Source organism: Etheostoma spectabile, chromosome 20, assembly GCF_008692095.1.
Source record: "Etheostoma spectabile isolate EspeVRDwgs_2016 chromosome 20, UIUC_Espe_1.0, whole genome shotgun sequence".
Taxonomy (NCBI): domain Eukaryota; kingdom Metazoa; phylum Chordata; class Actinopteri; order Perciformes; family Percidae; genus Etheostoma; species Etheostoma spectabile.
This window is the reverse complement of record NC_045752.1, coordinates 1,801,400-1,824,582: the sequence shown is the minus strand read 5'-3', so window position 1 is coordinate 1,824,582 and position 23,183 is coordinate 1,801,400. Positions and strand designations below refer to the sequence as shown.

The following is a 23,183-nucleotide window of genomic DNA, read 5'->3' as shown; positions in this document are numbered from 1 at the left end:
GACAAGTTTAAGTGCCACATCTCCACTAAGACCTTTTCTTTTCTTTTGTACATTTATCTCATTTCTATGGTCTTGAAATGAAAGTTAAACTACCATAGTTTAACATTTGTATTTTTTTATAATTAGACCTCTGATTTCATAACTGCATAGATTTATGTATAAAATAAACAACATACATGTGTTTTGTGAATGTATGAATTGTGAATCATATTTTGATACTCAGACAATATCTATATGCATTACGGTATTAGGAAAAAACGAATTAGCTGTGTATGCCTCTATTGTATGATTGGTTATACATCCAATCTATTTCCTAAATATTAAGAGCCTCTCAAAACCGTATAATGTGATGAAGTGCTTCTGTTACCATTCAATAATATTCTGAATGAGCTACCTACAGCCTGATATATATACACAGTATAAACTAAGTCTGCCAGTTTAAACATATTTACTGTAGAGCATTTAAAAGGAAACTTGTCTGATTGGAGTAAATTAAGTATTTTTTATGCTTTTGTCTCCTGTTTTTCATGGTGAAACATTAGCTAGCTGACTCTGTGGTATTGGCCTTGCCTAACTCCAGTACCATGTTTAAAATCAAAGGTCAAGTATTTATGGCTTTGATTTGGAGGAAGAACTTCAAAACAGCAACACTAAGAAGTAGTCAAAGAGAAAGTGTAGGGTGAGACATCTGTAGTAAATGCAGATTATTTAAGACTTTTGCTAGGCTTACACTGAATGTTTATGGGCTAAACGACCACAACATGGCAGTACGTTCAGTGACACTATGTACAGAAAAGCTGTTTAAAGTTTTAGTCATTGGGGATCTAAGTGTTGGGAAAAGCAGCATAGTCTTGCGTTATGTTAATAAACGTTTTGATGATGGATACAAAGCATCTATTGGAATTGACTTTGCTCTAAAAACTCTTGAATGGGATGCAAAGACAGTGGTGAGGCTGCAGCTTTGGGATATTGCAGGTGAGTTTCAAGATGAAGTCCCTTTTTACCATAGAAAATGATGGCGATGCCATAACAATGTGCAATTTCTGGAAAACAGTAAAATCTAAAGTAACGTTGCAACTACAAAACAAAGCTAAGGTCAAAAGTAACTGCACTGTGACAAGGCAGCTAGCTAAAGCAGCTGCGTCAAACGAAAGCTAGCTTAAACGTGGGATAGTCTTGGCTAGTTTTAGCTAACGGTAACGTTAAAGCTAAAAACAAATTGATTTATTAGCTAATTACTAAAGCTGTTTGTAGTTGAAACATTTTTTCAATAAACTGATACTGTATCTTGGTATATGTATTTGTTAATCAATACCATTAAATGGGTGTCGTTAGCTAGTAGCTAGCTAAAATAGGGAACAAGACCCAGCTAATGCTAAACTAACATTAGCTTAGCAGAGTAGCATCAACTGCCATCATTCATGGCATCATTGGTGGTTACCCTAACTTTAAATAATATGTTTAAATCTATTTAATTTAGAAAAAAATATATTGATTTCAACAGATGATAGATGGATGGATACTTTATTTATTCCCTTGGGGGAATTCTAGTCCATAAAGGCATAAAATTAGCCAAGGAATTAAAACTTCTCCACAGCTATATACAGGAGTCTTTGTTGAAAGTTTCTCTTTGTCTCAATTTCCTAAAGTACAAAAGTCCAATAGAAGATCCAATATGCCTCAACTATATATTAAACTCCAATAGGAGAGCCAATATGCCTCAAACAATATATTAAAAGTTGAATAAGAGATACAATATGCCTTAACCAATAATACATTATGCTGGGATTTGACTATAACTGTTTTACAGTATTTTTAGTGACAGGAAGATTGCAATCTTTTTATTCTTAGAATTTATTATTTATTTTAATCCTATCCAACTAGTGTCCATGGAAACATACCCTTTGATTTCAGAAAACTACAGTTCTCTCATTTGTTGCATAACCTTTGTTGTTACAGTCCAATTTGATATGATAATTCAAATCACGCACGATAAACAAACAGTAGCATCACTGACTGGTTCTGGGCCAACTTTCAATTCAAATAAAAACTGTAAGCCTTTGCCAAATAATAACAGCAAATTCATTAATCTTCACTCTTGGAGTCAGATTTGAGCACAAGCTGCGGTGAAGCATAAATCACACCGATTTATTTTCTTTTCCCTCAAGGTCAGGAGAGATTTAGGAATATGTCCAGAGTGTTCTACAAAGAGGCGATGGGAGCAGTAGTGGTCTTTGACATTACAAACAGCTCCACCTTGGAGGCTGCCTCAGAGTGGAAGCAGGACCTGGATAGCAAAGTCTGTCTCGACAGCGGACGTCCGGTCCCTGCTGTCCTGCTGGCCAACAAATGTGACATGACAGGAAGGGACAGAGATTTGGTGTCCTCGCTGGACCGCTTCTGTAAAGACAACAGCTTCATGGGCTGGTTTGAGACATCTGCAAAGGTGTGTTGTATTTAAGTTATTTTAGGAGATGAAAATATGTGTACAGTGGCAGTTAGAGATAGGCACAACATTTCTCAGAGGCATTATGGGCTGAGTAAAGCCTCAATGGGATATGAGGCACCAAATACTCCCCTTTTTTTCATGCTTTTTTTCTTTTATCAGGATGACTGTAGTAAACATATTTCATCATAGGATCAAGACTGGATTACCAACAACATCATGGGAAACTGTTCCATGAATGGCCCCTTAAAACCCCCAGGTTCACAATGTATTTCTTGTCTTGGCAATTTAAAAATTGTTACTGAATCACAGAATGTGCACCACTTAAGCACACCATTAACCAAGGAAGGTCCTTTACTATTACTTAGTCAAATCTAACTTTAACACCTTCATAACTGTATTTGGTTATGCCAAATAACCAATAATACAGTAAGATGAGAAACAATAATCATTCCAAATAGAATCGACCAAATAGAATAGATAGATTAGAATAAATAGATTTTCTTTCATTAGCCTATACCTGATGATTTAAAATGAGACTATGTAAGTTTTGAACAACTACACTGTATTTTTATCACTTAGCAAAAGGACTAATATTAACATACTCTCTTAGCTGACCGACTTACTGAAACTGAATTATTCATGTATTAATTTGCTTGTTTGATGGTTTTTGTATTATATTTTTTGTATGACAAATTTTAGTTACACTATAGTGTATGCGTGAACTTTAACACTGACGCTATATGGCCTGTTCATAAAACGTGTTCAAATATTAACAAACAGGAACAACTTTCAGCCAAGGTTTAAACATCGAGCCAAACACTCAGCTCAACGGATGCATACACAATGTTCTAAATTATATTCCCCCTCACCATTTATAGGACAATATAAATATTGATGAGGCAGGTGCCTTCCTTGTCAAACAAATGATGCTCTGCGACACCGGCCTGTCCAATGAAGCGCACCGCTGGGACAGGATCAAAGTGAGCCAGGCTCCCGGGGAGAGTCAGAGCCAGTCACTGTGCTGCTGGAGACCACGGCTCTGAGGCAAAGAGCCAAACAACTGCAGCTACTGGTTAAACCCTCTAACAAGACCTGTTTTTGATACCAAGTCATGAATCCCCAGCCACTGCATAGAAGCTATTTGAGCTTGTGTTACATAATAGACAGTATATGCACATTTCTGCCTCGCCAGTTTTTTTTGTTAGTGATGTGTGGACTGTGTGTGCTTCCTCATAAACAGCTCTGTAGAACAATTGAGCTACTTTCTCTGATAATCCACTGATACATGAATGAATAAAGTGATCAGCATGACATACAGTACATCCTGCTGGGAAAGGTCCATGACGCTCATCGTGTAACTAAGACTTGCTGGTGATTGACCTAAAACTGTGAAACGGTCACAACTGTCATTTTCCCAAACAACAAAAACAGCAAGACGTTGTTTGAAGCTATTAAACATTTCTCATTAAATGAAAATCTATTCAATCTCAGCTCTGAGTGTTACTTGTCTGTTATGCAACACATTCATATAATTAAATGTTAATCACTTCACAGTGAGATGATGGCTAAGACCCATACATGAGCATCGCAGCCAGGCTTGATACGGCCAATAGCAGAGAAAAGAATATCAGCATGACCTGATTTTGGCAAAGGGAGGAAAAGATGCTACATACAGCCGAGAGAGCTGGAGGGAGCAGAGCACTTATGCGGTATCTAATCATGATTACACCATCACAACAAATATATCTTTTTTTTTTTCTATAACAGGAAGTCAACCGTGACATGACCACATTTTTAGATTGCTGCATTTGTAAGTTCTAGATTCGTTGATACAGAGGTAGACAAAGATGCAGAGTGGGAAAGACACTCTCAGACGGAGGCATCAGTCACTCACAGCAATGACTGCTCATAAAAAAAAAGAGCCACCAGGAATGTGGAAGAAGTATTATTCACATCCTAAGTAAAAGTAGAAAACGGCGTCAACACAAACCTTTTATAGCGAAATTAACATTCTTTTTGGCCTACCAAACTTTGTAGTTTTTTCAGATGCTGTTGCAACAATAGTAATATTAGAAAAACTACAACACCACACCGGATCTAACTAGACCGGAAACAAAACAACAGGCACGCCACACACACTCGTTTGGGCTTGCGAGTCGGCCAAAGAGTTGTAACGTTACATTTTGAGTGGATGGCGAGCGTGAGACGCTGAAATGGACGCCAATAAGATTCTGGATGTTCCATTGACAAGACCAAAGTGATCTGTGGGTTTTGTTGTTGTGAACTGAGCTAGCATCGCAGCACGTCCAGTCTGAAATACCACTTGATGGCCAAGCACACAGCTGATACGAATTCTCCCCCCCCCCATTGTCAAAGAATGTTTTCCCCTTTTACTGATGGACAGTGTTACACTGTGTGATATATTACTTGCTCCAGGTGAGAATGTTAGTTTGAAACTGAACAGTAGGCTATATGCCAACAAAAATATTTGTACAAAGCGAGCCAATTAAAATTAAAGAAAAATAATGGGACAAAAAGAAATCAAGGGATATTTAGAATAGATAAAAATGTGCGATTAATTGCAAGTTAACTGTGACATTAATGCGATTTATCGCGATTAAATATTTTAATCGTTTGACAGCACTAACAACAATACAAACATACAAAACAATTTAACTTAATCAAAATTGCAGAAGTATTGTACACAAAATGTACTCATTATGGGTAGTTTAATCCATAACAATACATTCTATTTTATAAGATCATCATATGTTTTGTATGGGCTTAATCTGTAAATTAACAAGGCGCTATACAGTTTAATCAGTAATGTGCAACAATAGTGAATCCCGCCAAATTCTTATGTGTTTGAGGTCTGTGTTAATAGGGTTTATTTGTATATGTGTGATGCCCTATATTGCCAAAAGTACACTCCTCTGTCCACATACAGTTGGCGGGGGGGGGGGGTACTTTTTTCCCACAGCACCATGACCTTGAAGAAGAGTGGTGTCTATCAGTTTTGTCTTGTCTTTAATCATGTTGCTTTGTCAGTAAATGCTTTTTAGTTTTTTGTACTCTAATGAAGCAGCCTCCCTTCAAATTTGAATCAATTTAACTTTTCCTTTTTGTAAATCCGTATCATACAACTCTTCATCCTCCGAGAAATTGGACGCTTTTAATGCCTCGGATTATATGTTTCAGTGCATTGTCTTGTAGATATTGGAGGAGAGTGGAACCTTGTCCTTTATGCTCACTGACATGTTGTGTATTTCACAGGTTATTTTTGCACACCAATCTGTTCTTTGCTCTCCTGCTGTAGTTTTACTTTTCAGTGTCCTTGCTGTGCATCTAGGGAACTGTTCTACATCCGGCCCATGGGTACCTACACGCAGTTGCTTTTGTCCAAATTCTGGACCCGATGCAGGTTTGTCATGTGCATGTTTTTAATTAAACCTTGCAGTAGTCTACATATAAAACTTCATACTGCTCTATCACAGCAGCGTGTATACACTTTGCTGATCAAGTAAATTGCAATGTAAAAGCCTGGTAGGATGTTTACCTTTGTGTGGCAATTGCGCCCGAGGGAAAGTGACAGAAGAAGTAAAACACAACTGCTAATTATGGATTTATGTCCCAGATACTAAAGACCTGAATTCAGAAGTCAAAAAAGGATGCTGGCCCCAATACTTTTTCACATCGGACACAAAAGCTCAGCTTTGGAACTTGTTGTTTATAAATATGACTGAATGGGAGTCACACACTCTGAATCAGATCCCATTACTTGTGCATTATTAATTTTGCCCTATTTTATCTACCCTCCAGTGAACATTTTTGCTGGCAGCTTTCTTCATATATTCATGAGTGCATAAAAATTTCAATTTAGTCAAACTTGTGAATAGGTTGATGAAGTACACATGTCTCTGCGGTGCCTCTGCCAGTCTTGTATTGTGTCTTGTGATTGAGTTACCCAGTTTGTGATGGCCTATGTTAATTATGTATTCACTGTCTGTGGAAAGCAGACATAAGTATTACTCTTTGAAGTCCCTCTTGCAGGAAAATGGCAACTTCTTAGTGTGTGCAAAAATGCCAGGATGTAATTTAATCTAATTATTGATAACAGATCATATCCTGCACCATCAAGGCAACCAATCATGGGAGGAATCCATATGTTGCTGTCCATGGTGCTGAATTTTGGATGTAAAAAGAGCCATCCACAGCAAAAAGCTTCCAGATTGCAGGGTGGTAGAATGTTGGTAGAATGCCCCATCTAGTGTAGAAAGCATGCGAGTGCAAACACAGTTAAAGTTAAAGCTATAGGATGCACCCGAGTGAGGAAATATGAATAATATGGAGTTTATAACAAGAATTACATCTTCTTTGGAAATCTGTTTTATCTCTGTGTACGCATTATGGTACATCTTAAAGTGCTCATATAATGCTTTTTGGCTTTCCCCCTTGCCTTTATTGTGTTATATATCTTTTCTGTGCATTTTATAGGTTTACAAAGTGAAAAAGCCCAAAGCCCCCCCCCCCCCCCAAAGGGACTTACCCTCTCCTACAGGAAACACTGTTCACCAACTGCTCCAAACAGCTCTGTTGTAGTGCAGCCTTTACTTCAGAGACAAACGTGCGTCACTTTGTGACACACGTTATAATGCTCACCTAGCTGCTAGCGTGGCACGCCCTCATACTCTGCTCCTGACTGGCTAGTAGTCTTTACCTAGCTACTGCGTATGTGCGACTCCCAACAAAGATGGAACAGAATTGAGATGCCTTACTCTGTAGCTAAAACAGAGAGCTCAACACACAGGGTGAAAAGAGGAGCTGCAGCAGTGTGCAGTATAACACAAATATGGTGTTTTTTGAAAATGAAACCATGTAAGCCTATTCTGATATAACCTCTAAATACAGTTATGAACCTGATAATGAGCATAATCTGAGCACTTTAAATCCTTAAATGTGTTTATTAGCAGTGGTGGAACAAGTACTCAGATATTTTTCTTATGTAAAAGTAGGTTTAGGCCTACTTGATTATAAAACACTGTAACCATGTTGCCTCCTTACTTACATCTCTACCAAATACCTTTTTCAGATGTATGATCTAAGGAGTGCTACTTAATTCCTTACAAAGTGCCATCTAAATGAAGCACAAAATCAGCAGAAAAATCTCAGCCACTTCAAAATATGGGCCTCCTAATTGACAGAACATAAAGGTGATCATCTAACCAGTTTTTTTTTGCGTTTCATAACCAATTTTTCTAGTTTTCTAATTCTCTGTGGAGGTAAAATAACCTCATTTTTCCTCCTTGGGGATTAAGAGGAATGAGGAAATGCGGCCTATTTTTCCATGCACACAATAGATTGGATCCTGAATTGGAAACTTAACCATTTACAAAAGGACACCCTCCTATCAAATTTCTGTGGTAAAGAAAGAAGAAGAAAGAGGATGTCAGTGAAGAGAATTATGAACAAGGAGATTTAAAAGCACAATTTGAGTGGTTCTAAACAACATCCATGGTATCATGATTTCCTTACTGCCCCTGCAATATTGTTTGATTTTTAGTTTTAGTTTCTGTGTTAGATGTCACATGGATCGGCTTCACTTTCTTTTTCATTCTGAGGCATTAGTGCTGTTGAAGATCCCTCAGCCAGCAGGGGGCCACCCAACACACACATACATGAACTAGTGATCTTTAGGTCCCCTTATTAAATGTTTTAAATGGATATTGCTACAGTGTTCAGTTACATTCATAGTAACAACAACATTTTGGGGGGATTTTCACTTAATATTTGGGAATTTAGGGTTGCTGGCATGGTTTTCATGTACTTTTTGTATTTGGATGCTACTTTTCATAAAAATGACACTGTGTAGATTAGTTATTTTATTTATTTAGTTGTTGCGAGCTTAGAGGTGGGTAAAAGGAGTTACTACAACTGTAAAGGTGCTAAAAAAAGGTGAGCACCTGTAAAGGTGCTCATTTTATTTCCATTTTGACAGCCAAGTTTTCTTTTGTTTAGTTTTTTACATTTGACAGAATATGCATTATTTCTTATATAGCACATTCGACAGTCCATTGTAATAAAAGATTGATAGAGGCTTCCCCAGTTAAAAGCAGCCTACCTGTACTCCACTGGCAGCTCATTTCTAAAAGATATTAAAATGTATGGCCTGTGAAGTCATCAATTTTGTTAACAGCTATCAACATACAAAACACATTTGTGGTATACACGTTTGTTAGCTTAACAAAATCCCATTGAGGTCACAGAATGAATGTAACGCCGGACCCAGCATCCGGGTGACAGCAGAGCGCAGACTCAATCCCCGCTGCAGCTCACTGCGTTTCCGTAGCCAGTTGGTTGCTATACCCGCTGAGCCCAGACCGGGGAAACAGCTCACGGAAACGGTTCATCCCGATCGAATAACGTCAAAGCTGGCAACATAAATGGCGGATTAACACTGATATCGGAGAGGACTCGCAAAATAAATGTTCGTAACTCGGGTGCTTTTGGAGAGTGCGCTGTTACCCTCCGTAACATGTGAGATGTATAGCTACAGAAATATATTAACTGTGCGTTATTTCAGCTAACTAGCTAGCAGCTACCCCCCTCTCTATCCAATTTATGGTAGCTCGCTTGATCTGTTTTCTCAACCGTCGCGTCTGTTCCAGAGTAAAATGAAGAAGTTCAACATTAGGAAGGTGCTAGACGGCTTGACAGCGGCTTCTTCTTCCTCCTCCGCAAGTGCCCAGCCGGGTGCTCCCAGGGAAAACGATGTTATCCAGGAGACTCTCCAGTCGGAGCATTTCCAGCTTTGCAAGGTGGGTTACGGTAAAGCAGCTCGCATTAACGGACTGTTTTTGCACACTGAAAGTCAGATGACAGCGGCGTGACTCTGTCAGCGCTGTTCATTGGAAAGAAAATGACACGAGTGCACGCACTCAAAACCAGAAATGTAGTCTATATAAAGAAGTACAAGTTATAACTGGACACATTAATAGGGTATTTATCTTGTTTTTTGCCTGCCGTGCTTGGCTGTGCCCGTGGTCGTACAGTAGCCTGGGCTATGCAGGCTGTCAGTCACAGCACCGCGGCTGTTTGCATTGCACTGAATCGTCGCCTCAAGTCACTGTTTCTCATCTTTAATGTAAGTCACCTAGCTAACCTAACCAGCTCTCGACTAAGAAGGAACACCATTAAGCAATAAGTTCACATTTATTTCAAGTATCTTAACACAACACTCGCGTGCACATTGACAGCTTTTTTTTTTGTCCGCATCCACTGGACGCGAAGAGAACCCCTCATATGGAGGACAAAATCAACATTGTGTAAAAATTCAATTTTAATTCAGCTCAAGAGTTCAATCTGATTTTTACAAATTAATTGGAGAGCTTTCAGTGCTGCAGTCTTTTTAGTACGACATTTCTTATTTGTGTTTTCTTGGACAATAGGGACTGGCTGAGGGAAACTGAGGCAAGGGGGGCTTGGTACTAAAAAGACTTTGGTCTACTGGTCTGTTCGTTCAGCTAAAGTTTTGCATGCATTTACACTGCACAGGACTGTCAATTTGTCCCCTTTATCGCTTAACACCTCATAAGGGCTACTGTAGGCAGGAGGATTGATCTTTCTGTAAACATGTTTTAAAGCAGACTTTAAAGAAAATATGAACCTCCCTATCCATTTAAATCCTCGCCTCACTGGCAAACAAACAGGATTCCCCCAAACAAATTTTGAATCATGCACGGTTTAATAATCTGTCTGGAAAGGCTTTGCCTGCGTGGATTGTGTTGCACATATTGGAGAGCCAGCCCACCTGCTCCTGTCCTGGCTGGGAGCAGCAATGGTCAGGTCCCTAGGTTACAGGGCCAAGGCATTACCTGTTACGTAATACTCCTGCAAGCTGCACAGAGCTTATGGGTGGCTGGGAAAGGTTTGTAATCCAAAACAATTGAGTTATAGATGAGGATAACATTGTGGTAGCTGGGGGACTGCAAGATCCTGGCAGTGAAGTGCACCCCAAGGCTGAAAATGTGAGCCTCAGGATGGATGAAATTAATTTATTACTGCTGTTTTTACAGGATTGAGCCTGCACACATATCAGGCTGATAACAGAAACATATCCCAGTCCCCATTTGCACTAATGTCTTTGCTCATCTTATTTATTTTGATGAATAAGACTAATTTTCCACATTGATGGATTACATTTCTAGGAGATTATGGCTATGTTTTTTTTTTTCTCAAGTAAAGCCAGCTTGACTATGTAGCAGATGATTGATTAGCTGACTCTAGCTCTAATATAAATTCTGCTCTTTCTTGCAGACTGTGCGTCATGGCTTCCCATATCAACCATCCTCAATGGCTTTTGACCCTGTCCAGAAAATCTTGGCCGTCGGGACTCAGAATGGAGCGTTGAGACTGTATCCTTTTTTTCCTTCCGAGAGCCACACAAGGAAAGTAAAGCTTGGATGATTGCAGTGAATTTTCAACATTCTCCACTCTCTTATGCACACACACACACTTGCACAAACATTACAACACACACTAGACCTTGTCTAACTTCGTGACATCCTTTTTGCAAATGTCATATGACCAAGTCCTCCTTCAACATTTCACAAAGTCTGGGGAATTTATAGATGAAGTGACATGTCTTTACCTTCTGTCGTCCAACAAAACAAAAATAAAAATTCTAAGCGCACAGAGCTAAGTGCAGAGCTCAGAGGTAGACACCAGCTAGGATGTGTTTCTGTGCAGCCGGCACCAGCAGCCTCCTTCTCCTGGAGCACACAGGCTCATTAGTGGCATCTCTGCAGTAGCATCAACAGCTCCTCTGCCATATGCCGAGGAACCAACCTCATCAACTGTGCTGCCCAGTCTGTGCCAGTATGTCACTTCATATGTGCTGTAAACATTACTGGACTTGCACAACACACACACACACACACACACACACACACACACACACAGACACAGACACACAGACACGCACTCAAGCTGCTACAGTTCTATGTGGCCCCCTCGGGCAGTTGGGAGTTAGTTTTGTGTTTGTGTTTGTATTCAAGGATAGAAATTTGTTTTTATAGCTAACGAAGCGACGTCCATGAGTCACAGCAACAAAACCTCCCCTGGGTTAAACACTGCAATGTGATATTCTGATCATGTCCAGGTTATGCTGTTTACAACTTGCCCTCAGGGTTGGCCTACAGTATTCATTTATATCCAGGTTTCCCTTTGTGCTGATATATCGCGTGTAAGGCCCATCTACTTTATTGAGATTTTCATTTGTAGTGGCTCCGTCCACGTCTTTATCCACTCTCCAGATTAAGAGAGCATTGTGTTTACTGAGTAACTCCCAGAGAGCACACACTGCTTCCTTGTTGTCCTAATATGCAAGGTGGAGCTGATGGGATTACTGTCGTTCAGGCAATAGGTCCATTTATCAAAAGACAGGCTGTATTGATCCACCTCATTGCCCCCGGAGTATGGAAACGCTGCTGCAGCTCAGTAGACATAGGCTCAATGACGTCTCTACAAGCAATAAGTGTCTGTTTTTACAAGATTTGTCTGTACTACAGTGTTTTAATCAGTGTTACTGTAGACCATCCCTCTCTCCTTCTCATATACATGCTTTTATATTTTGACCACTACGAAACAGAGCAGCTCCGTGTTTGTTGTTGGAGCCAAAATAAAACAGCAATTAAAATAGAATTTGACCCACGTGGCAATGGAGGCAGGACATTTGTTGAACTCATAAACAGGGAAAGTTCAAGTTTGTGCAAAATGGATGATATATTTCACAATATTGTGTTTTGGTTCAAAAATACTCCTGCAGCTGACTTTTCCCACAAGAAATCAGAAACTTGTTTTGATCAGCTTCCATTGCAGAAATACTGAAAACGATCAGCCCAATAGTCTGTAGCTTCCTCTTCTTTTGGTTTCTACAATGCTGTAACCTAGACTTTATGAAGGCTTAAGGCTGCAAAGATCAGTTGGTCTTTTTTCATTTGTCAGCTCACATGATTAAGATAACTTCCTTTCTTGATGGTTATCAGATGAATACGCATGAAAACTGGCTGATGCTGAAATGCTGTGGTAAACCACGTTGGTTTACCTAATGGGGAAGTGCTGATGTTCGGGGGGGGGGGTTGACACCATGTTGAAATGACTGAAATGATAAGTAAAAAATGCAATGCACTAATTTGCTCTAATATAGAGAACTCAAAAGACAGTAAATAGTAATACAAATTCATAATAAATATTGCATCTGACACATGGAATGTAAAGCGTTTTGTGACTAATTCGGCAGATAATTTTCTAGATTTATTTTTTCTAAATTAATTGTTTGCTCTAAAATATTAGAAACAACTTCTCTTTTTTTTTCTTTTGTTACAATTTCCCCAAATTGGTTTATTGCTATAATCAGTTTCGTTGAACCAATAGCCCAAAACCCAAAGATAGTCAGTTCATTCAAATTCATTTATAGGTTTCAGCTCTGAAGGAAGGATTACACATAAAATTGCAAATCAGTTGAATCATCGCATGACCAAAAGAGGATGACGAGCCATTATCTCAACAATTTGTTTCCGTCACAGCAAGATATCAAACAAAGTTGGCTGGTGTGACTCAGCTTGCTGTGTTCACACAATCCTACAAGCATATGTTCCGCTGATAAAACAAAGTCAAGAAGGGAAAAGGGTAGTGTAGTCTAAAACATTCTCAGTTGACAGACCATATAGTTTGTACCTGTGGCTTACATACATGATCAAAGTCGTAGCATAATCGTTTTGATCATGTAGCGTGGAAGGAAGTACCAGCCGAATGCTCTACTTGCTCACCACAGTGATACAATCTTAATTTCCTGCTAGCCTAGAAAGTCCCACCTACCGTTAACCTACATTGCATCCGAATCTGTTCAGACACCTGTACATTTCCATACATTGATAAGTTAAGGCACACAAAAAATAAACAGTAACAGCGCCTCCAGTTACAAGGCTGTTGAAGTGTTTCTACTTGATGTTAGAAATATGAATACATAGTGTTCTATGAACATTTGTGCTCTTTAGACTACTGTTCTCATTTATGCATGTCCAGAGGCTATGAAACAGACTTAATGACTCTTCCTCCTCCATTGTGGACCTGTAGAGAGACATGATATCCATTAATTATTCCGACAAATGTACAGAACTTAGGGGGCCAGGAGCTAAAACTGGACAGAAAGGTCACAGGTTATGGAATATGAGTTTATTTGGCAACAGCTTTCGACTGGCGCCCGCTCAAAGTCTGAAAGTCTGTTTGCCTCCATCCTTCTGCACAAGTGATGCCCTGCTGTTGAGCCTGTCCTGAAACAGTCTCCTGTAACCCCACCTTAGTTTGTTCAAGTAGCTGAAGGATTGTTTGATCAGTTTGCTTTATCCTGTTCAGACATTATGCTGCGTCAGCCCAAAACAGACTCAGGTAGTGCACACAACTGTCCGTCTTTAGAGCTTTTCTCTGGGATAATCCCATTAGGAGTTGTGGCCAATTTGTCTCTGTCTGGAGATTCTACCTATGATTAGATCTAGTGTTCCTCCCTTCTTCTATTGTGCTGGTGTGCATGATTGGTGCACATACCATGTGTTTGTGAAAGTGATTACAGGCTGGTGGAAATAGACACGCTTTTTCTTCATTATACTCCTTGTTTCTGTGCCGATTGTGAGAAGTATTTGGAAGTGTTTGTGGGATGCAGTACAGTCCTGGTGCCTACCTGGCGGTGCTCTACTGTGGCCACATTCTCCCTTTTGTCCCTCTCATTTTAGTTCACACACAGTTCATGTTTAGGCCTGACATTGTCTGTTGCCTGATGGGTGGCCTGGCTGTTTTTGAATGCCCAGATTTAGAAGGCGGGGATTCTCTGACCTGAACTAAACAGTCCGATAGAGAGAGGTGAGGGTTAAGTTTACCTTGCTGCCGTCATACTTGCTGACGCATGTGAAGAAATTATGGCAGACGGGGCCCACTGATTTTATTTGTGACTCAGTAGTTTATCATGCTTCATGTTCTTGCCAGTGCCTGTTTAGGTATGCAAATGCTGAAATAAAAAAGCTCCTACTGAAGGCTGGAAACGATTTTAGAAAGTACTTATTCAAACACATTGTTCAGCATTACTGTATCAGTAAATTAGGTTTGACAGGGTTTTGTTTGTTCAGTTTTCCTTAACTGAGCTGACATTTAGCTTCGGCCGTGCGGGTGTGGAGTGCTACTGTCAGCATGAGAGCGGGGCGGCTGTCATCCAGCTCCAGTTCCTGATCAACGAGGTTTGTTGTCATTACCTGTTCCTTGTTTGGTTTTCTCTCCACCTTCTCCTTAGCCCTTCACAACAGGTCTGTCCACTGTCTCCTGCAGCTGTCACAGGCACTGGTGCTTATTCCATGTTTGTATGCCAGTAGTCTGGCATTGCCAGACCTTCCTTTACAGCGCTGCAGAAGAGGGTCTGGCTCGTTCACACAGCATTCAGGGATGGGAGAAAAAAATGCTCTGGTTTATTGACATTTCTTTGAAACCGATCACAATCGTCTTGGGCGGACGGAGCAACGGTGCCTTTGCAAAATAGCCTCAGGAAGGATCTTGTTTTGGTGGAACATGTGTACGTTTAAAAGTTGTTTTAGTCGTGCAGCAGAAAACTCCGATTGGACAGATAGTCTAGCTAGCTGTCTGGATTTACCCTGCAGAGATCCGAGGAGCAGTTAACCAGAGTCGTCAGAAATCAACCAGATTTACCAGAGTTTAATATTCTAACACAAAGAAAGCTGAAGATGAAAAATGAGGGACATCCGGTGGAACCTCCAGCGGCACCTGAACAATCCCATGAAATGAAACATCGTCGATATAGACTAGTAGGCAGTAGTGGAAGACGTTTTCGGATCCTCTACTTAAGTAAAAGTACTAACACCACACTGTAAAAATTCTCACAATTAAAGAGTCCTGCATTGAAAATGTTACTTAAGTAAAAGTATGCAAGCATCCTCAGTAAAATGTACTTATAGTATTAAAAGTAAAAGTACTCAATACAGAAAAATCCTCCCATTTTAGAAACTGGAAACGATCCAAACAGATCTGTCAATCAACTAAGTGTTCAATCAGCTAATCATTTCAGCTAGACTAGTAGGCCTGTATATTGTCGGGTAGTTTAATTTATAATTAAACATGTTTTATATTTAACTACATGTTTTGTGTACAGAAATCTTAATCCGTAAAGTAACTAGAGACTAAAGATGAGGGTAGCGGAGTGAAGTAGAAAAGACTCAAGTAAAGTACAAGTACCAGTACTCATTTATATTTATATTCTGTGTTGTGCGACTGATTTACGTGTGCTGCTGTAACCGTAATTTCCCATTTTTCTTGGGATCAATAAATATCTATCTATCTATTTATCTACTTAAGTACAGTACATGAGTAAATGTATTTAGCTACATTCCGCCTCTGCTAGTAGCCATTAATCTCCTAGTAGTGTGAACCTCTGATTAACCAGTATTGCTGGTCTATAATGCCCTGATAATTGTGTACTCATGATCCAGCCATATTTAACAGCCAGCATCCACGTGTTTCTGACCCTCCCCACAGGGGGCGCTAGTGAGTGCCTTAGCTGATGACAGCATCCACCTGTGGAACCTGAGGCAAAAAATCCCTGCAATCTTACATTCTCTCAAGTTCAACAGGGAGAGGTACAGTAACTCCTTCTTCTTTCCGCTTCTCTGTTTGCAGTGATGCCGCATCCGTCACTCTGTAAAGTGTGAGAACAATTTGGAAACAGTCCTCACAGCTAGCCACATGCTTCTCTGTGTATAATTATCAGTGTCGTTACCATCAGTCTTCGGAAAATAAAATAATGAGTCCGTGTCGTCTTGTGGTTCATGAGGTCAAGGTCAATATACTCGGGACATTTCTGGGAATTTTATCTGTGGCTGTGAAAGTTTTTCTACTCTAAACTATCCATTGACCATTATTTGTTTCCCGTTTTCTGATTAAAGTTTAAAATTTCAAACTTCAAAGCAGCGCTATTTTTTTAATATTAGCAATGAATCAAATGACTGCGCGCCAAGTGTAAGGTGTCACTTGTAACGAGGAACGCACAGAGAATTATTACCCAACTCTTCAGTTGCCCTCAGTTCCTTAAAGTTTTTTTTAGCCCCTTTTCAGCTCACTGTTTTTGTTTTCTGGACTGCAAATTCTGCTCTCATCAACCAGGAGCAGCAGGCAGCTGTTTTCAGCAAAAAATAGTAATATATATACAGTACCGGTCAAACGTTTGGGGTCACTTAGAACTTTCCATTGCACTCCATTGTAGACAGAATACCAGCTGAGATCAGTTGCCTTGTTTTTTTAACCAGGGCAGCAGTTCAGATTACAATTTGTGCTTAAATAATTGCAAAAGTGTTCTCCAATGTTTTTCTGGTTAGTTTTTTTTTAAATGATATCAGATTAGTGAACTGTATGAGCCTTTGGAACATTGGATGAATGGTTGCTGATAATGGCCAATGTAGATATTGCATTAAAGATCAGCCACCATTCAGATCAGCTGGTATTCTGTCTACAATGGAGGTGTGGTGTGTGTGTGTGTGTGGTGTGTGTGTGTGTGTGTGTGTGTGTGTGTGTGTGTGTGTGGTGTGTGTGTGTGTGTGTGTGTGTGTGTGTGTGTGTGTGTGTGTGTGTGTGTGTGTGTGTGTGTGTGTGTGTGTGTGTGTGTGTGTGTGTGTGTGTGTGTGTGTGTGTGTGTGTGTGGTGTGTGTGTGTGTGTGTGTGACAATAGGCTGTTTATGTGGCTCAGTGGCAGTCTGAGGCACAGTGCAGAGCGTTTGGCATGGGGAACTTTCCATAAGATCATCTCTCAATGCAAATCAAACCAGCTATTATCTAACTGAAATAAAACCATGCCAGTTTCTATGTATGGTGTAGGGTATGTGATGATGGGGGGATATATATATATATATATATATATATATATATATGTTTTTTAATTAAGCTATTAGGATAAATTTCCAAAAGATGTTTTTTCTTCCTTTTTTTTAATCAACTTTAGATAAATGCTCTACAAAAAGAAAACTATAAAAAATAATTTTAGGTCATATAAGAAAACAATGAGCAAAACACAATAAATAAATGCCAATACACAGACTAATAAAATACCAATATAAACCTACACTGTAGCTATACTGTGTGCTACCTGTTCAGCATCAAATTGCACATAGAGTTAGCAGCTAGCTGCCTACTTTTCACTAGTCGGTAGAGACCAAAACAGAGCTAAAAGGAAAATTGATAATGAGCTTAAATTAATCAGGTGGCCAAAAATATCACTTTAAATGAATGCTTGTGTTGTTTGTGTCAATCACTATAACAACTTTGTAAGGTTAATATGTCATGTGGTCAGCACAATCAACTCATGATGCTTTCATTTCTGAAAACTTTAGGTTAAGCAGTTTTTATAAAATAGAAAGACAAGGCAAGAAAACATTTGTCATTCAATTTTATTAAAACGAAATCGCATGAAATATCCCCTGCGAGGTCACAGCTAATGTGTGGGTGGATAACCAGTTAGGCACACTGAACAGTTAACAACCGCCCGGTCCATTTAACACTGTAAATGTGGTGTAAGACTGAATGTTTCTTCCTACCAATTGAGAAAAGACGGCAGTGTTTACTCCGGTCTATCTCCCCATTGATCTATATTTAGTCTGGCTTCATTAGTGTGTCACAGAGCAAGGCCTTTGTAATTAAATCTTAGTCACTCGCTATTCCTTCCAGTAGGAGCAGCGTGATTAGGGACAACGGCGAGCCTTTGTCGGGATTGAGTCATGAGCTAATGAAAAGCCTTGTTGTGATGGATCCTGTTCTCCTCTTGCAGAATCACATACTGCCACCTGCCCTTCCAGAGCAAATGGCTTTACATCGGCACAGAAAGAGGAAACATCCACATTGTCAACGTGGAGTCCTTCACTCTCTCAGGCTACGTCATCATGTGGAACAAAGCCATCGAACTGTGAGTCTGTTTTGCACTGTCTAACTGTCTATTTTTACTCCTTCACTCTCTGACCGTTTGCATATCTTCCTTGAGCAATTGTGTGAGTTGATTCTCGACCAGGAAACTGAAATGCAAAAAAATGTGCTTGCCGACACAGCGTGTCCTGTAAGCTTAGAATACTGCAGCGCTGATCAGTGTGAGGGCGGTATGGAGGTGGTTAATGTGCCATGCCGGAACTTGCTGTTGAGACTTCTGGAGGTGTTTGCTGACTGATTTACCAGAACATCTGTTGAAGAAGAAGGAACGTCAAGTGCCCACTAAATAACCCCAGTGACTTACCCTGTGTCACCCACTCCCCGTGTAAACACCCACTTTAAGGATGTTACATCACATTCTGTGCATTGATAAATGTTATACTGGATTCCCCGCAGGGTTCACTAAACACACTGAGTAGTGACTTTTAAATGTTTTGGTTATAATAGTAATCAAGTTCCCGATTCTGTCCATGAACTAGCAATGAAAAATGAATGGTGGGACAACAAACAAAATGCTTTAGCCCGTAGAAGTTGCTCATCCCAGGTATTTTTTCTAGCGCACCAACCAGTGAGCTACAAAAACAATTGAGACTGTGAGTGGCAGCTGAAATTGGAAGTAGAGTATAAGTGGGTGTAGGTGCGCGTGTGCGTGTGCGTGGCTGCTAGGGAAATCTGATCAACTCCCAGCTCTAAAAACGGCAAAGTGAGCCCGCGGGGACATGAAATGTTTTTTTTACTTGTGCGACTGTGAAAAGGATTAAAGAAAAAATCACTTGCCTGTGGTGTGAAATTTAAAACATAATATCCAGTCATTTCCTTGTGGAAGAAGTTGAAATCATCGAAATGTCTTTTCAACACACTTGTGGGTTGTCCTGCAGTGGCCAGAGACAGCCAGTGTTCTTATTGATCATATTTAGTATTGTAGTGGAATGTGAGCCCACCTAGACTCATTATTGTTTCCTACCTGCCCCTTCATTCAGTTAAAATCTATGTGGGAGATATTACATTTAAATAGTTATTTTCAAGACAGTAAAACACACTGTATACACATTTTGCGCTTATTATATATTCAAGCAGTTCTTTATATTGATGGTGTATCGTGTGGTGATTACAGTCTGGAGTTCATATTCCAGTCCATCCCTTCACTGCTACATCTCTGACTGTATCGACTCACCAGCAGCTATGAGATCATTTAGCCACTGGAGCCAGACCACATTCAGAGGCAGCAACACTTTCTTCAAGCCAGGCCTACGCTTCCTCAGTGCCCCTTGCTCTGTTGCCACAGTGATGCTGTCTCCACACACTATAATCTCGCATAGACCCTCATGTGACCCTGCTCTCTCTCTCTCCCTCTATTTGTCTCTCATATGTCATGTCTCTCTCTCGCCTCTGCACTGATGCACATTTTCATCTCATATCCTTGCTCCGTTTCTTTGTGCACAACCATAGAGCTGGCTTTTATTCTTCTTCTTTTTTACGTTTGCATGTCTTCCTAATTGCCTTCATGTCTTTCTCCCACTCTAAAAGCTAGACAGTACATATCAGATACATTTTACTTCAATTAAGAATACATCATGTCAATCTCCAGAACACAAATATTCTTGTATTTACACACACACTCTGTCTTCTTGTTTTCTCTTCTGTCCCTAAAACTTACACAGATCCACCAAAACACACCCAGGGCCTGTTGTGCACATCAGTGATAACCCCATGGATGAAGGAAAGGTAACTGACAGATGACCACCGCATAGCCTGTGGAAATAAATTTTTATCCTAAATATCTAACACAAAACCGCAGCTTTTTTTATTTTTATTTTTGGTGGTGTACTTTTATTTTTTTTCCCGTGTGAATGACCGCTCCAGCGCAGACGACACAGTGTCAATACAGCTTTCGCAACAACAATGAAGAATGATAGCAGAACATTTTACAGCTATTTAAAATGTCAATGGTAAACTTCAGGTTTCTGTCTCAAAATCAAGAAGAAAAGGTTTCTCGCGAGACTAATCGTTTACAGATACCTTCCACAATGTTACACAGACTAAGTCCTGGCAGAAGAGATGGAGAAATACTGTGGCTTCAATAGTCTTCAAAGTGAGGGATGTGGCCTTGACCATAAGCACACCCTACTAGTGTTCATAAAATACTTAATACTAAAAGATATTTTTTCATGTTATGTACTTAAGCATCTGCTTTTAATATGACTAAGTATTTATCAATCAATAATTGTTTAATAATGGGGACTGCCTCTATCAGCTGTCTGATAAAGGTCAAACTGTACATATCAAGTCATTAATGAGATGTTACTTACTATGTGTTAGGAATTTGTCTATTTCTTCTATAATTAGTACCAAATTACATATGTTTTTCAAGAAAACGTTCTAGGAATGATTGAATGATTGACTTTGCTTCTCTTGTTATTGCAGCTTCTGATTGGATTTGAATGTGGGGTTGTGGTGTTGTGGGATTTGAAGTGCAAAAAAGCTGACTACCGCTACAATTATGATGAGGTAAGGTGTTTTCTTCTTTCCACTCAATTCTTGCGAGGGTACTACAGTAGTTTTTTCATGGTTTTTTCACTGTTGTCCCAGCAACATGTTTGGTCTTAACATGTGTTTTCTCATGAAACCTGAAATAGCTCATTACTCGTTTGAGAGATTTTGTATTGGGTGGATTTTGTTGTCAATTGAGTTTCTGAAAAATTAAACACTTTTCTACAATATTAGAAGATAGACTGCCTTTATTGTCATTGTGTCATAAAAAAAACGTACAAGAAATTCAGAGTGCTTCTCCTGTAAGGTGCCAATAGTTAAACAAAACCCATTCTCTCCACATATTCATTCATACATTCCACATGATGATAAGTAATCAAGTTGTGTTTCTTTCATTCATTCACTAAGCACTGTTAAAGGATAAATCCGGTGATATTCTATTGTCATTCCATGAATTAAATCCCATGAAAAGACCAAAGCCAACGATGAACTGATCCTACAAACAATTATGGCCTCATACTGTATCTTATCCCTCTGTACCGCAGAGCCCCAGTGTTGACCAAAAACTTTTAAGAACAGTTCAATGAGCCACACATGAGCTGAGTAACATACTCCTTTATTTGATAAAGACACCAGTGTACTTCATTTTGAGCCGATCCCACAGACACCCCCCTGCTGCCAAACTTGCTAGTACACCAAATGTGTTTTAATCCACAATAGTCCCCAACAAATACACTATTTACTCATGTTGAGTCACTTTTGCTAAAACTACAGTGCCCAGCCTTTATAGATAAAAGTATGCGTTTGTCTTCTATACTTACATACTTGTGTCTTCAGTAGGAACGGATGGGTGTGGGGCCGAGTGTCACAGACAGGCCGGGCAAGTCAGAAAAATTTAAGAGACGGACTAACGTACTGTTGGTTTTGGTCTTGTCAAGAGATTTGTTGACAGTAACAAACACATAGAATTATCCAGCCTTATGATTTGAATATGTTGCACACAGAGCTTCTACCAATCTTCTAATGTATTGTTGGACAGCTGTAAAATGTGCATGTACTTTATTAGCACACTCTAACGACGTGCTGCTGTGCGTCTTTCAGGCGATCCACTCAGTAGCCTGGCACCATGAGGGCAAACAGTTTGTTTGCAGCCACTCTGATGGCACTCTGACCACATGGAATATACGAGCCCAAGCCAAGTCTGCACAGATCATCACACCACATGGTACGGACTGTTGCATACACACACTTTTTTTTCCTTTTTTTGTGTGCGTTGTTTATATACACACACACAGGCATATTGAATAGAAGCCACCTATGTCTTTAGAGCACATGTTGTAGATCCAATCTTAGAGGTGTGCTTTGTACAAAAACAGAGGGATGGTGGCAACATGTCCATACATGTGTACAGGAGCATTACAGCATGTACACCATAGGTACTGTACATCTGCAAATTAAACTTAAATGCATTATTTCCATTTAACCCCACTAGGAAAGCAGCCTAAGGATGGAAAAAAGCCAGAACCATGCAAGCCTATTCTGAAGGTGGAGTATAAAACAACAAGGGCTGGGTAAGTGTGATGGTAGCATATCCCCACCTACTGTATCCTGTGTCTTTACAGACTCTGGTTTAAATCCATATCCTGTACTGAAAGTGGCCTTTCCTGTTATTCTATCACAACAGGCCAGTCATGTTGACAGCTTCCTTGTGCTGGTGGAAACTGGGTGGAAAGCTGGGAAGGACTGGGCTAATTATGTTAAATTTTTCCCAGCCTTTGTTTTGTTGTGATCATTGTTTTGATCATGACCAATGAGTCATTGTTCCGTTGAGTTTGCATGTTAATTAGGTTTTGATAACTGTTGACACAATTATCATTATCTAAAGAGAACAAGCTGGTTACGTCAAGGTTAGAAAGTTAAAAAAGACTAAACTTTCCTATAAAACATGTCATAAAAAATTAACTATTTCACTGAAGCTGATCTAATTATCCCTTTTTTTTAAGACATGGATTAATATAGTTGTCATTATAATTAAAAAGTATGCTCCTTCCATCCTAAATGCTCTTGAAATGGGGCAAAGAATCTCCAGAGAAAGCACAACAGTAACGTTTTGGTGTCCCTCTTCACCCGTTAACCACTGATTGGACCTAGTAGCTTGCGGTACTGTCATTTATATATATATATATATATATATATATATATATATATATATTATATATATATA

At 39.6% G+C, this 23,183-nt stretch overlaps 2 protein-coding genes across 2 annotated transcripts in view; both read left to right on the top strand.

Moving 5' to 3' along the window:
* The first annotated feature begins 511 nt into the window (after positions 1 to 511).
* rab32b (RAB32b, member RAS oncogene family) lies at positions 512 to 3,843 on the top strand. The gene is made up of 3 exons (XM_032500891.1): positions 512 to 975; positions 2,169 to 2,446; positions 3,328 to 3,843. The coding sequence occupies exons 1-3, from the start codon at positions 762 to 764 to the stop codon at positions 3,490 to 3,492; spliced, it is 657 nt and encodes a 218-aa protein (XP_032356782.1). The 5' UTR covers positions 512 to 761; the 3' UTR covers positions 3,493 to 3,843.
* A 4,925-nt stretch (positions 3,844 to 8,768) lies between these two features.
* stxbp5b (syntaxin binding protein 5b (tomosyn)) overlaps positions 8,769 to 23,183 on the top strand; it is a 39,970-nt gene continuing 25,555 nt past the window's right edge. Inside the window, 9 exon segments of the mRNA XM_032500914.1 lie at positions 8,769 to 9,264; positions 10,763 to 10,860; positions 14,652 to 14,733; positions 16,040 to 16,140; positions 18,318 to 18,452; positions 20,131 to 20,194; positions 20,894 to 20,977; positions 22,061 to 22,184; positions 22,452 to 22,530. Coding sequence (XP_032356805.1) covers positions 9,121 to 9,264; positions 10,763 to 10,860; positions 14,652 to 14,733; positions 16,040 to 16,140; positions 18,318 to 18,452; positions 20,131 to 20,194; positions 20,894 to 20,977; positions 22,061 to 22,184; positions 22,452 to 22,530 — 911 coding nt within the window. The 5' untranslated portion in view covers positions 8,769 to 9,120.